This window comes from Hippocampus guttulatus, chromosome 17 (genome assembly GCF_054856545.1).
Source record: "Hippocampus guttulatus isolate MCC_2025c chromosome 17, RoL_Hgut_1.0, whole genome shotgun sequence".
NCBI lineage: Eukaryota > Metazoa > Chordata > Actinopteri > Syngnathiformes > Syngnathidae > Hippocampus > Hippocampus guttulatus.
This window is the reverse complement of record NC_141277.1, coordinates 12,463,286-12,478,460: the sequence shown is the minus strand read 5'-3', so window position 1 is coordinate 12,478,460 and position 15,175 is coordinate 12,463,286. Positions and strand designations below refer to the sequence as shown.

The 15,175-nt window shown below is 41.4% G+C and overlaps 1 protein-coding gene across 2 annotated transcripts in view; it reads right to left on the bottom strand.

Annotated features, from left to right (window-relative positions):
• The window catches only part of nrg1 (neuregulin 1), a 36,048-nt gene extending 23,847 nt beyond the window's left edge, over positions 1 to 12,201 (bottom strand). Inside the window, exons 1-2 of one of the 2 annotated variants that reach the window (XM_086135119.1) lie at positions 11,839 to 12,201; positions 10,790 to 11,740 (exon numbers count right to left, since the gene is read on the bottom strand). In XM_086135119.1, the coding sequence (XP_085991245.1) occupies positions 10,790 to 11,477 (688 nt within the window). In that variant the 5' untranslated portion in view covers positions 11,478 to 11,740; positions 11,839 to 12,201. Of the gene's footprint in view, positions 1 to 10,789 lie in introns of both variants that reach the window. The other variant, XM_086135120.1, reaches the window with a different exon arrangement.
• Between the last annotated feature and the right edge of the window lie 2,974 nt (positions 12,202 to 15,175).

The window sequence follows — 15,175 nt, the reverse complement described above, 5'->3', positions numbered from 1 at the left end:
ATCAGATGCTGCGGTATAAGCAGCAAAGGGAATGTGGCGTCATTGTTGCGCAGCTCTGTTGAGAATGTAAATGAGTGTGTGGCAGACAGAGGTAATGCAAGAGCAACGTCTACAGTTGCACTGTCGGGGCGTGGCTCTAGTTGAAAGAACATTTGGTGGGGGTGGGGGGGGGGCTGTATAGTGGCTCTAAAAATACTGACAACTCTAAGACACTGTTTTGAGAAATGGCTGAACTGAATCAAACCTTTCCTGGAATACAAAGTCAGGCGCTGGATTTCGACCCATTATAAGATGTAGCTTATTCATACGATTTTAACTGATTTATTGAACGATAGAGCAACTCTGTTTACCGCTTGTTCACGGATGAATCAATATACAACTACCAGGCAACTGTTCAAATACTCTTCTGCGTGTGCTACTTGAAGACGAAGCAGTTATGACCTGAGAACACATACAAATCAGGATTATCTTTTTATTTGTTGCTGTTAATGACTCGTACCTGCAGACCCCCTCACTGGTAAATTAAAAACCGAAACTAGGGAGCTGATGTCAGACTTTGTTGTACAGTATTTACAATGTAACCAAGTGTCATTATGACTCATAGTATGATTACATCCTGAGTGGCTTGTGACTAATCACTTGTACAGACATTGTCTACAAATTATACTACGTTGAGTATATGCAATCAGTTGTTTTTTTCCTGCCTTATGAGACTCTTTCTTCCCATGTTTAAGAGTACATCAAAGTCTTCAGTATAATGAATGCTGAAAATTCTGCCACCTTTGTTCTCAAGCAATGGACTAGTAGTCCATCCTCTTCCCGCGTATGCACAGACTTGATTCAGGAAGAGAGTAACCATTTGCAAAGCCAATTAGTTGCCACATTGAGAGACAAATGAAGTGGAGAAGGGGAGAGGAAAACAGTTTTTGTCAAAACTACCAAAAGGCTTCATCCTTTTTCACGGCGACACCAAATGTGTGGAACCGACAACAGCAGGACATTCTGGCCGGTAGCAGGTGCACTGCTGTCAGAGTCAGGCAAGGAGGATGCAGAAGAAATGAAGTGAGGGAGTGATGTAGGAGATGCATGCGATCATTAAAACGGTTGAAATGAGAGAATATATCAAATGTTGATTCATCTCCTTATCTACGCTGACTAAAATGGTGTGTTAAATTTACTCAATTTTATTTTGGGAAATGGTTGCACAAAATAAAATAATCTGGATTGAAGATTAGATCATTTTCTTCTTGAGGAAATACATCGACAAAACAAATTGCACTCTGTGACAATAAAAGCGTTGGCTTGATTCACGAGCTCGATAATAATTCTCTGAAAGATTTTAAGGACTTTTATCAAGCTTATAAGAATCATGCTTTTTAATTGAAGATAAACATTCCTCCCAAACTTTGACATATACCCCGGGATGTCAATCAAGATCTCAACTGCGGTTGACTTAATATCGCTGCATTTATGTATTTTTTGAAATGGTGTCATCACCCGCAGAGGTTGAACAAAGTAACATGCATCTTTTGACAAAGTAAGAAGTAAAAAGTAAACGTACGTTTTCAAATATGGGGAATAAAAGTAAGAAGCCGTTGAATAATCAAGTCGAGAACTGATATTTGCAAACAATTACACACTAAAAGAAGGGGGGGGGGGGGTGCTTGACTTGAAACCTTTTCTTCCGGCCTTACATCTCAAGTCCTTTCAGATGAACAAGTGCCACTCCATTTACAGTGGTACCTCTACTTATGAACGTCTCTTCATATTGAATTTTCAAGTTACGAAACGCCTCAACAGGAAAATATTGCCTCTTGTTATGGAATACATTTCAAGATACGAAAGATAAAAACACAGTAAGGGCTGCTTGTCGCATCTCCGAGTTTCCTGAACGCAACATACTTATAGCTGCTCTGCCATTGGCTATTACCGAGCATCATGCTGGCATCGCATTGGCTAAGAGGGACTTCTACGTATGTGTCTATGTGCGACTTGTGCGTAGATATATAGATAGGCAGAAAGATAGACAGAAAGACAGATAGATAGATAGAACCGTCCTTGGATCGGTTCTTTACAAAACACCAGGCAAAACCCACTTCTGAGAGAGAACATGAACCAAAGAGGGCAAAAACTGATGAGGACGCAGTTAAAAGTTAAATGACAATAATTTTTCGTCTTTATTCTTAGGTTTTTTTTTACATAATGCAAAGTCTCATTTATTGTGCAATAATATAATTGTTACATCTATTTGTTACATATTCTGATGGTATTTTTATGCTTTAGGAAACACTTATGTCTGAATTTAGGAGGGCTTGGAACGGATTAGGGCATTTACATGGAGAACGTATCTCGATTTACAAAATTTTCTAGTGAAGAAATTTATTCCAGAACCAATTAATTTTGTAAGTAGAGGTACCACTGTATTATTCTTCACACATTTTCTAATCGAGTTAAAAAAAAAGGGAACGAGTATTCCTTGATGACGTTTCCATCCCACCCTAGCAATAGATTAGAAGGAAGTGGAACAATGAAGGAAACTCCATGTTGAACCCTAAACATGACAGTTAAAAGCTGTCATGTTTAGTCATCATACCACAAAGCGTAATCTTTCAATGCCACATCGTCACCTGCATGACTCTTGGTTTCGCCATGTGGGTATTCACGCTTGACAAGTGAATTCAAGGCATTATCGATGTTACTGTTACAGATAATAACGTTGGCGTTGCTCGTTTCCCAAGAGATGTCCAAGACAAGTTCATTCTTGCAAAGGTGGTTGTGGTACACGATGAGTGGGGGAAGACAGCACATTCCAAAGTGGTGACACATGGACAGTTGCGAACTCCACTACCACACTTGACAGTGACTCGACTGACAAATCGGATGTAAAATCCAAGTGGAAAATTGGTCATTATTACCATACTAGGATATTTGACTTTAGCACGAAACAATACGTATACAGTAGTACACAGAAGGAGCCTTGGGGGACATCATTTTGCTAGCTAAACAATTTTTAACCCCCTACTCGGGTTCAATTTGGCACTGACACAAGAATGTTGTGGGATTTTTAAACAACAGTATATTCAGTCAATATGGTGTTGCTGTTAATAAAGAGGCAAACAAACATTTAGTCAACTCTATATTGAAGCAAATCTTGAAGCGGAACAAAAACATGCTCCAAACTACGATAAATGAAAGCATGTTGGAGCACAGGGATGGGCAAATGAAACGATGGATGGGGCCACAATTTTTCCTCAGCGCAACATAGAACGACACACTTCCAAACTAAATATATGACAAAAATGCCATTTTAAATATGGACAAAATATTGTATATTATTGTCTGTTTTTTAATGAATGAATATATACATTACAGTTCCTTAATATATTGAATTTTTCATAATATCTTTCTCAATGCATGTATGAATGACCCAGTATACAATAACAAAGGGTTAAAAAAGAAAAAAAAATCCAATGCTTGCATAAAAATTACCATTCAATGACGGCCAGCTACTGTTTAATGGTGATATTACAATTTAAAACGATACAGTGGAGCCCCACTATGCATGGGGATAGGGACGGGCCGTCCCGTGAATAGCAAAAATCCAGGTCGAACTGATGCCCCCTAAAATTTATTGAGGGGGGCGAATTGTAAACTATCGCAAAAATCCACAAAATAATATGCAGGGGTCCGCTGTAGAAGAGCAAAAATGTTCAAAATTGTACACGCCAATTTTTTATTATTATTATTTTTCCTGGTGTGCTTGTTTGTGTGTGTGTGTTGGGGGGGTGATAAATCAGGCGGGCACTCAGAATGTGGGCAGGGCAACAAGTTCCCCATCTATGTCCTAGCATATCTGATTGGATAGTGTTGTGGAAAACCTGAAAAGGGATTTTTTTTCAACATGTCAAGGGGGCTCTATTTTCTTGACTGGTGTCAATCTTGCACAAAGCGTCGTGTAATCCTGCATCCGTGCCATGAAGTGAGAACATGGAGACCGCCCCCTAGCACTGCTTGCTCACGTGCCCTTCTCTTGTAGCATGAACTGAAAATCATGATCACCTCAAGTTACTGCCTGGATGTTGAAAACATTTAATTTATTTGCCAATATAGATAAGAAGATGGGAAGTTAGAATGTATAAGAGGATGGCATGGAGACGCGAGGGAATAGCTCATGATCCAAAGCATACAACATCATCTTCCCAAATTGTGGCGGTTGTGTTGGAAGGATATTATAAGTGCTGACTGAACAGGCTCACTCGTGTTTACTGATAATGTGTTGTGACTGCTGACAGAGGTAACAAGATTAAGTCAGAGTCATATAGGGCTCTCTGTTTACATTCATTCAGACAAAAGTAATAGTATGCCGCTTTACTGCGTAACATAACGATTTATGAAAGCAATTCATGACTTTTTGAAGGAGATGGAATATTCTTCAATGGCCAAGTCAGTCCCTGTAGTAGTGGGAAATAATGATGTAAAACTAAAGTACTTTGTTACTGTACTTATGGTGATTTTTCATGCAGTGTCCGCAGATGACTACTGGAGTAATAGTTTTCGGACAACTTTTTACTTGTATTCTGTAATTCATGCCACAGATATCTGAACATTCTAACTCGGGGTGGGCAAACTTTTTGGCTCGGGGGCCGCATTGCCAGGTCAGCACGGGCTATGGTACATTAAAAAAAAAAACTGCATTTGTTGACAGTCCATATCAAACATCAACAGAACAAAAGCATGAAAGTACGGTATTAATATACTTTTTAAAAATGACAACAGTGTTGTTGATGACCTATTTTAGCCTGTGCATCGCTGCAGATGGGTTGTGATCAGACCAGTAGAAGTAGAGCCATACAGAGGTACTAGGTGGTCGAAAAGATTGCCCCCCCCCCCCGTGTTCTGCAACTTCAAGTCAATGCGCCACCTGGCGGTGAAATGCCTGTCATTACAAGTCCAATTGAAATGAATGCAATCATTCACATCGAACCTTAATTGTGGACCAACCTTCGGCGGGCCGGATTAAAAAGACCAAACGGGCCGGATTCGGCCCGCGGGCCGTAGTTTGCCCACCACTGTTCTAACTCCTTATTCGTTCAAAAGAAGACTTGGTACTTGATGATGACTAAGTGACAAACGTTTGTCAAAAAATCCTTCTAAAGCTAACCCCGGTTGAGATCTTGACTGCAGAGATTGGCATTTCGTTCCTGGGATGGAACGGTCCATCCATCCTCAATGGACGGCCATTTTGGGGACAGAGGATGGAGGACGAGATTTGCTTTTTTTTAAAAAAGGACGGACTAAGCAAGGATGGAAGTGGGATTTCGTCCGTGCCCGTTAATCATCCTTAACCGGGTCAAATAGTGGCAGATGGCCATTTCACAAACGACTGACAGACACACGCCCAGCCTGTCTTGCATGTTTAATCCGCCGATAGTTTACTTCAAAGTAGACAGAATTTGAACTATCACGATGCGCCACTTGTCTCGTGCGTATTCACCGTGTTTTTATGTAGGAGGGAATGACTTCACTTTGCTTCAAGCGGACAAGAAGAAGAGCACTCATCCTCCGTCAAAAAAATGTTCACTTCAAATTATATGCGCGAAATGGGCTAAAGACAAAGATCGCCTTGGCACGCTTCCAACGTGCCACTGGTCACCCTACCACATGTACTGCAAGCAGCGACACAGCGTATGTGAAATAGAGAGCAGTTTTTGATGACTCTATGAATGCAGAAATACAAGCTACTCCCCATCCATGAGGTTATTTAGAATAATAGTTTGATGTTATCTAATACAAGAATGATTTGATAATTACTGTATTTTCTGCACGATAAGGCGCACCTAAAAGCACTCACTTTTCCCACTAGCGGACAGTGCACCGTATAATCCGACACGCCTCATATATGAATTATCTCTTTATATTCCCCATTAAGTTGTTTCCCTGTTAGTGTTCCGATGCCATCTAGTGGTGATTATTTGCAGGAACCAATTGTAACCTGCCCGACACTAATTGACATGTGCATTCACCAAAACATATTCCAACAGACAACTACTTTGTGAGCTCTGCACAGCCGTTACGAAACGAACATCATACCAAAAGCAAAGTTCACTACTAACTAAACGAAGGAAGAAGGAGACAAGCAAGACTTCGAAGGATATTCAGCCCCTTGTGGATGTGGTGAGCCCACGAGGTTTGTGTGCCTTTTTGTGAAATCAATTGTCTTCAAAACTTTAGTCTATCATGTATTGTTTTGTCAAGCCATTTGTATTTATGCCAAGGAATAAACCCTGTATTTTTGGACTTCATGTCGTGCTTCATGCTACATCCTGAGGGAGCTACATATGGATCAATATTCTGATTTATTGGACGTAGTTTTTTAAATGTTCTGAAAAGTGCTTTGTTACAGCGGCAGCAGTTGTGTAGGCTCTATATCGAGGAAGCTGTATTGTATTGTATTGTATTCCTTTGAGCATAGCTCCATCTAGTGGATGAATAGCACAGCCACATCCACTTTTGCAGCCTCTGTTCTATGCACCTTATAATGCAGTGTGCCCGATAAATAAATTGCGTTTTAAAATAGGCCAGTCATTGAAGGTGCACTTTATAATCTGAAACGCCTTATAATGTGGAAAATATTGTACTTTTACTTTGGTACATTTCAGTCTTTTCTTTTTCATTTTAACTTGAGTGAATGAGTTGAATATGGACTTCTACTTTTACATTGGTTTTTTTTTGGTTTTGTTTTGTTTTTTAACGCAAGTATATCTGTACTTCTTAAGTACAGAATGTGAAGTATTTGCCACATCAGGCCCCCCAACCAAAGCATGAACTTGTCTCCATTTACTGAGGCAGTAAGTGACCCCAAGTATGAAAAATTCAACATGAATGTTTTAATTATTCAAATACTTTTGACACACTTAAAATGGAAGTGTTCTCTGGCTTTTCTGAATGGTAAAGGCCATATGTTTGTAAAAATCTGAGAAAAGCTGAGAGCCTCCACTACACACTAAAATAAATAATTTCATATTCATTGTTGTGGTGCAGAAAGACATCATTGTAAAATGTCTGACTTCTGTGCATAAAGTCCTCTTTTCCAAAACGCGTCCCACGTCAGTTTTCAGTGAGTCGGTGATGATCCGAGTCAAAAGCGGTCAGCCATTTACAGATAATCAAGCACACATTTTGGCAGGCAGTAATCATAATAAATTTATGTCTATCGCATTCTTGTTCTTGTTCTTAATTTATGAACGTCAAGTTGTAACCGCGCTAACTCTTGCGTGAAGTCATTTTGCATCCTGGGAGGGAAAGTCAATTTAAACTTTGAGAAAGTTTGGCAGCTGCTGTTCAAATCAAATTAACAACTGAATCAACCAAAATTTCCTCCATCTTAAAAACAAAAAACAAAAAACCCAGAGGCATTAATTTTTGGCAATAAAGAAGAAAGCTGCTGTTGGTAAACACTTGGAGTCACTGTTAAAAAAAAAAAAAAAAACAGAGACCGAATCAGTAATCTTGGGGTACTGACAGACTTTCAGCAATCACTAAAACAGCCTTTTACCATCTGAAAAACATGAAAGATCACATGCTATGAGCAGCTCAGGAGCCACTTCTCCATGCTTTTATCTCCAGTGGACTTGATTATTGCATTGGTTTTCTGAATGGACTCATTCAGAAGAGCATCAAGCATCCATCCATCCATTTTCCGAACCGCTTGATCCTCACTAGGGTCGCGGGGGGTGCTGGAGCCTATCCCAGCCATCTCCGGGCAGTAGGCGGGGGACACCCTGAATCAGTTGCCAGCCAATCGCAGGGCGAGCATCAAGCAGCTGCAGCTCATTCAGAATGCTGCAGCCTATGTTCTGACCATGACCAAGAGATCACAACACATTATTCCAGTCTTTAAGAATTTACACTGCCTACCACTCATCTGGAGAATATATTTTCAAATTCTGCTTTTAGTTTAGAAATTACAGAATAGGTTGGGTCATGCTGACAAAAATAAAAACCCTTAAGGCTCTGAGATCTACGGGCTCTTTCATTTAGCTCAGAACAGTACCGTATTTTCCGCACTATAAGGTGCACCGAAAAGCATTCCATTTTCTCAAAAACCGACAGTGTACCTTATAATCTGATGTGCCTTATATATGATCAATATAATGATTTCTTGGACATGGTTTTTAAATGTTCTGTGAAGTGCTTTGTTACAGCTGCAGTGGTTGTAAAATAAAGCTGTATTGTATTGTATTCCCTTTAGCGTAGCTTCATCTAGTGGATGCATAGCGCAACCCCGGCCACTATTGTAGCTTCTATTCCATGCGCCTCATAATGTGGTGCGTCCTATAGATAAAAAGGGTTTTAAAATAGGCCATTCATTGAAAGTGCATCTTATGCAGTACTACAAAGTGCCTTATAGTGCGGAAAATACAACATTGTTCAATGATTTCCTTTGCATTGAAATGTTTTAAAATCTTCTGGTTGCAAATGTACTTAAACTTTGTCAATGTATGTTTTTTGTTTCAAGTAATTTTAATAAGCTACTTTTGTTCTCTCTGCCCTGTTCATGTCTTGAGCATTTCTGTTTGTTAGTGCTTTTATCTGGTGTGCTTTTGGTTGTGTGAAGCACATTGAGTTGCCCAGTGTATGAAATGTGCTATATAAGGTTGCCATACCTTGCGCCTATATTGCTAGCATGACTTATTCCATGTTGGAGTGTGGCTAAACACCGAAGGCTCTATTTTCTTGATTGGCGCAAGTCCGTCGCGGCACACGGTCTTAAGCGTGCGTGGAGGATTACCTTGGGTATTGGTAATTTTGAAACAATATTTTTTCATTTATTATTAGTTATTCTTTTTCTTTTGTAATAGAAGGGTGCCAATAATTTTGCTCCTGTGTGTATGTTGTACATTGCTTTGTCTCAAGAACTGCTGGGTGACCTTGGCAAATGATGGGCACCCCCCCATCATGCCTTTTGTCTATAAATCTTTGGCTGGCTACGCTTGTAAAGGCGTGACATAGTTTAGTTTTCTTAAATATTATTTTACTCTTGTAACTACAAATCCAGTTTAATTAACTAAACTTGAAAGAATAATCTGCATGAAAAAAGTCGAGATGATTTCATTGTGTGCAGCCACGTGCTTAAATAAAATGGAGCATATTCAACAATAAATTTTTTTCATTGCACAAAAAAAAAAAAATCTATGTTTGCTAAGCTATTCGCTGGGTAGCTGTGGCTGTGAGCACAGAGCCAAGGTTGAGTTGATTAATTTTGACTCAGCAGATTCGGAGGGTCCACCCATTAAAATGTGTGTGTTTGTGTGCATGTGCGTGTGTGTGTGTGTAGCGGCGGTGGAGGGTGGGTGGCATGGTGGGTTGCATCAGGAGGGGCACCTGGTGTAAAAACAGTGCCAAACATGGAAGTGGCTTGCGGTGACAACACCTGACAGGAGTTGCTGCTGCTTCTGAATTTTTATGTATTTTTTTTAACTACAGCTATTCTGATAACCTGGTAACCAATTTCTTTCTTGCTTTAACTCATCGGTATTGGTAGTTTTTACCCCTTGGTGGATCGAAATCTTGACTCAATATACTGGTGTCATCAAATCCACAACTCAATGTTCTTGGTGTAAATAACCCAGGATTGTCTCATTCTCTTTTGGACCCAATACAACCCATTTGGGTTAGTTTTTGACCCAGCAGTTTTAAAACGTGTATGATGTGAGGGACTTGTTGTGGCGACCCTTGACAAGTGAAAGTTGCTTCTTCTTCTTAGAAAATGTTGGTTAAAAACAAATAGTATCGTTTATAAGCACAACAGTTCTGATAACACGGGACCCGCGTTTTGGTCGATTTAACTCATCAGTGTCGGTAGTTTTTACCCGTTGTTGAATCACAATCTTGACCCAATGTTCTGGGTTAAATCCTCAACCCAAAATGGTAGGTATAAATAACCCAGTCTTGCCATTTGGACCAATTTCGGTTTAAGCGTGAAACTTTGCTGTAATACAATTGGAGCTATAATTTTGTATTCGGTAACGTTATCAGCCCGTCACTATTTAGTGCGATCCAAATCGGACAACTGTGAGCTGCCATCGCTCATCGCCATCTTGAGATTAGCCACCCAGGAACCAATGCAATAAATCTTGTTCTATTGCAGACAGCATTAGCGTGTTGTGTTTTTTTTTTCTTTTCTCCCCCTGCGGTAAAGGGATGCCGGGGACATCAATTAGCCTCCAACCAGCTCTGACCTTGAAAAGAAGCACCGGCAGTGAACAGGAAGTCTCCCTGTGCCCACAGCCTGGTGTTTCAGTTTGTGTCATGCATTATTGATTTTCACTTTTTCATATGACGGTAATATCTTATGCTGCCTCACAAGTACAGAAGTGCAGAGCGGCACCAAGCTCCATACATTGTAAGTGTAAAAAAAACAGAAAAATGCTAATTACATTCAGCCACTCGAATGTTGACGTCAAGTTTGATTAGCACACACCTCGAGGAGAGCAATATTTCAGAGGCTTAGTCATGCACCTCCGTGATGCTCTCTGCAAGCCACAACTTGTCTGCTCAAAGGCAAAGGCCTGAGACAGCCTATACTTCCCGCAGTAGCCGATAGAACAGATTATTCCTTTGGAACAAAACACCCTTTTTTGTCTCTAGTGATAAAAATCACATCTTAGGATGCAGATGAAGAACTAGTGCACTTCTGCTTTCCTGCGCCGTGATGTGAGGGGGCGGCAGTTCTGGATCAAAGGAATGAGAAAGATAGCCCAGTCTTTTTTTTTTTGGAAGTACTTACAGATAGTTGGGATGAAGATGTCGTTCACTTCTTGCGTTGTCAAAGGGAAGGTGGTCCGCTTTGGGATGGTGGGAAGTTCAGCAGCGGATTTAACGGTGACCGACGGTTCGGATTGGGTCCCTGGCGGAGGCACATATGAACCTCGCGTCGACGTGTCCTTCATTAAAACCTCAGGATGCGCTGAGGTTATGGCGGAAGTGGTGGTCAGGGAGACAGTTGACGAATGGGGTATTAGTCCCAGAGTGGGGTCCGCTGATATGATCATAGGATCTTGCCCTATGCGTTTCGGATCTAAATGAGTGGGAGGTTCATATTCAAAGATCTTATCGGCAAAGACCCATTTGAGTCCAGCCGTGCACAGAGCTAAACTAAGCAGGCAGGCCAGGATGGGCAGAATGCAGATTTTCTCGGAGTGCAAGCAATGGTTAATCTGTTCCATCTCGATGCACACACAGCAGGTGCCGGGCAAAGCCATAACTCCTAAAGCTCCCGGATGCTCTCCACCATCATCGTCATCTCCTCCCTCTGCAGTTACCTCTGCAACCGCCTCCCCGTTCGCTCCAGCTGCCTCCGTCTCCTCTGGTTTCTCCTCTGGGAATTGTCCAGTATCAACAGTGGAGCCAGAGGGGGAGGCTAATCCAGGAGGGGGAACTGGCCCTGCAGAGAAATCCTCCACTCCTTCAGTCATTTTAAAAAAATAAAAAATTAACTGCTGGATGCAGGTTCTCCGAACACTAGTAACTCAGACACCGTAAGCCGCCAGTCACTTTAAGTATGTTGTCCATCATGGGGGAGAGCCGGGTTTGCGAAGGAAAGCGGGGAAACGTTCTTGATTCTGACCTTGTTAACAATATGGGGTATAGGTGGATGGCCTTCCATGCACAACGGAAAGGAGTCCCATAGTCTCAAAGAAACACGCTCACACGTCCACAAGTGGAATGTTCAAATATTCTGCAGGATTAAAAATAGAAAAAAAAAATTCGGAGATTCCTTGGATGCTTCGCATTGGTCCGAAAGGGAGGATGGCGCAATAGTGAAGGCTCACTCACCTGAGCACTTGGACGAAAGAGATGGCGTTGCGGCGATGGGACGTCTGCAGCTGCAGTAGTTGAAGTGCATTGGACAGGACGGGCCGGCACTGCAGTGGCAGGCGGGACATGCTGCCTTGTGTGTCTGAGAAGCTCCAGGCAGCAGAATGGCTGAATCATGAGGGAGCGGCAGGTGTCCTTCCTCTCCGGAGCAACCACAGAAACAGATGAGTAAGGGAAAGAAGAGGGAATGATACAGAGGAGGCGGGAGGAGGGAGGGAGATAGGCTGCAGCAGCAGCGCACAAGGGCAAAGAAGATAGGTGACTCCCCTTTTTCTTTTTTTTTTTCACCCCTCCTCTCACTAAAGTAGTGAGCGGGGCAGGCCTCCTCCCTCTCTCCTTCTCTTCCTGTCTTGCAACCGTCTCCGTGTTCTCTTGTGCGGCACAAAGCATCAAGCTAAGCAAGTTCCCTTAATCCAATTAAGAGCCCACGTCGGCCAATCACAGGCGGGCCAACTGCTACAGGCACCTCCTCCAAGAGCACTCCCCATTGATTAGGCCGACGCGAAAGGGTGTGTTTTGTGTCTAGGGGAAGGAGCCAGGCAAGCGGACATATGATCCATCCCAGGAGGATAGGACCAGTGTGTTCTAGTCCTCTCAAGTAACGGAGTCATAACGCAGACAATAACGATAATGAATAAGATGAAGGTGCTTTGATCGACGACGGCGCGTTAATACCATTATATATCATCGAGACAATTTCAAGAAGTCACAGCTGGATCGAAACATATACATACACGAGGACAAATAATTGGGTGTAAAAGTCAAAGCGCCACTTCAAGCATGGTGGTCAGAATGAAAGCGATTTTAAGTACGGTACCTGCCCCAACCACAGCAGGTAATAGGATGCCAAAACCATCCAAGGACTTTTGGGGGATCAAAAGGCTTTAAAGAAGATGAAGAAAGGTCAGGTCACCTCCACGTGGAACGCTGACCTGTTTGTGACCCTTTCCAATCCTCGGACAGAATTAATACCAGTAATGGTATCTGTGGGAGAGGACTTCCTGTCAGGCCCTTGAATTAGGGACCCGCGTATTGATTTTAGTCCCAGCATTTATCGTCACTTTGTTTTGTCTTCGAAGAAGCCACTTGGTACCAGAGGCAAATCAAAAACGGCTGGGTGGGGTTTTTTTTCTATTTTTCTCATTTGTCCAATAGCTTTCTAAATTGTTTATGATTTGCTGATTGGATCGATACAATTAAGATAGCGGTGAACTCAACCCACCTTTGATTAAAGCCCCACACCAAATGCAGAAAAAAAGCCATAAGTGTAATGCTGCACAAGGTGCACAATGTTTTTGAAACAAGAATTCCTTTTGAATAAAATATTTTAAATCTTGGTTTCATCCAACCAACACATTAAACCTGTCCCGTTCAGCTGCTTGCTCCTGCAGCATGACATGACTCTGTTTGCCTTCTATGCTTCCTAGCACAATTAACCTGTGCAGCAGGTTAGTTTGACAACACTCGGTGTGGTTGTTTGTATTATTGATATTTCTTTGATATGCAGTCAGACAGACAAAGGTGTGACAGGCGACAGTGAGAGAGAAAAGAGAAGTGAGCACGAATGGGGGGGGAACAAAGAAAAACAACATACAGAAAGAGCAGAATATATATTATAGGACTAATTAGAACAAAATCGAAAGTATTCCGCTTCTATCTGTATGATGTGGAGGAAATGCAGTGCTACCTCCAGTGAGGAAGTGGTCATAATGAGTAGGAAATAGGACAGGACAAGACAAGATCAGACAGGAGACGGTTTGTGAGCCAGGTGGTGGGACCAGAGTGTGTGGCGGGAGTGGCTATCAGTTACTAAATGCCTGTAGGGATTTTAAAGTGCAAGTCCAGGGAGTACATGTAGTCACAAGGGCTGAGAGTAGCCTCCTATGAAGCAACTACATCTAATGTGGACGTATATTTGTGAATTAACACGTTCGTCATCTGGTGTTCACGGGAGGTCTCGGCCTGACCCACCCATCAAGCCAGAGGCCGCAACAGGTACATACAGTCGTGAGTGCATCCAACAACACGGTGCAACACACCTATCTCAAGTAGATAGAAATGAACCCTTTCAGGCACAGCGGTTACTTCACTGGACAGCTTATCATGTTATCCGCTTACAGGGTGCATGAGCGGGTAGAGGATCCAGGTTACGTTTCACTGAAATTTTCTCTTTTCAAAGATATTCTGTGATAAGATTGATCTATTCTAGCCAAGACTTCTGTTTTTCATAAGGGTGTGTCTATTCAATAGGGTGGAACGGTTCACAAAATCCACGATTCCGTTTTGTGTCACGGCTTTGTGCACAGTTTTCTTTTTAGTTTGGTATGTGTTGACTCTTAGAAAGATCAATTATGTCTTGTAGAGTTTGGTTAAAGGTGAAAGTATAATTTACATACCTGTCAACTTTTCAGAGCGCCAACCTGTATAAACTACCAAAAAAATCCTTATAAAGAGCAAAAAATCCGTATAACATACCAAAGCATTTATATGTCAAAATAACGGCAGAAAAAAACCCACGAAATTTTCAATGATATTTCTTGTAGATCTCCATAATACAATGTCTGGTTAATGTCTAATCATCATTCTACTTCGTGGCAAATGTTCAGAATCCGTATGATTTGTGCGATACGGCCATATACGTAAGATTCACCACAAAATCCGTATGAACTATGGCTAAACCGTATGAGTTGACAGGTATGAATTTATACTTAACTATACTTAGTATATGTTGAAGAAATTCTGATTATTTGTTCCTACTATTGTACGGTCTATGCTGGCAGCGGGTCTACAGTGACAAATAAATGCTCTTCAGTTGGATGGCAAAAGGTACAATCAACCTGTGCATCTACTGTACCTATTGCCATTCATGCAATAGAATAAATCAAGGCACTTTGCAAATTTATCAGCTTCTCGTTCAACTGCACTGGAGAGAGATACAGTACAGTATATGTAAACTCAGCTCCGAAGGAGTTGGGACATTATGTTAAATATCAATGAAAAATACAATGATTTGCAAATCTTATTCAACCTACCAGTATATCTAATTGAATACACTAAAAAGTCAAAATATTTAATTTTTAAACTGATCAACTTTATTGCTTTGAACATATAATCATTAAATGAGAATTTTATGGCTGCAACACGCTCCAAAAAAGCTGGGACACGGTTAACCCACTCTACTACGTCACCTTTTCTTTTAACAAAATTAACATTTGGGAACTAAGTGCTGAAGCTTCGTAGGTGCAGTTCTTCCCCATTCTTGCTTGATATACAGCTTCAGCTGTTTAAAAATCCT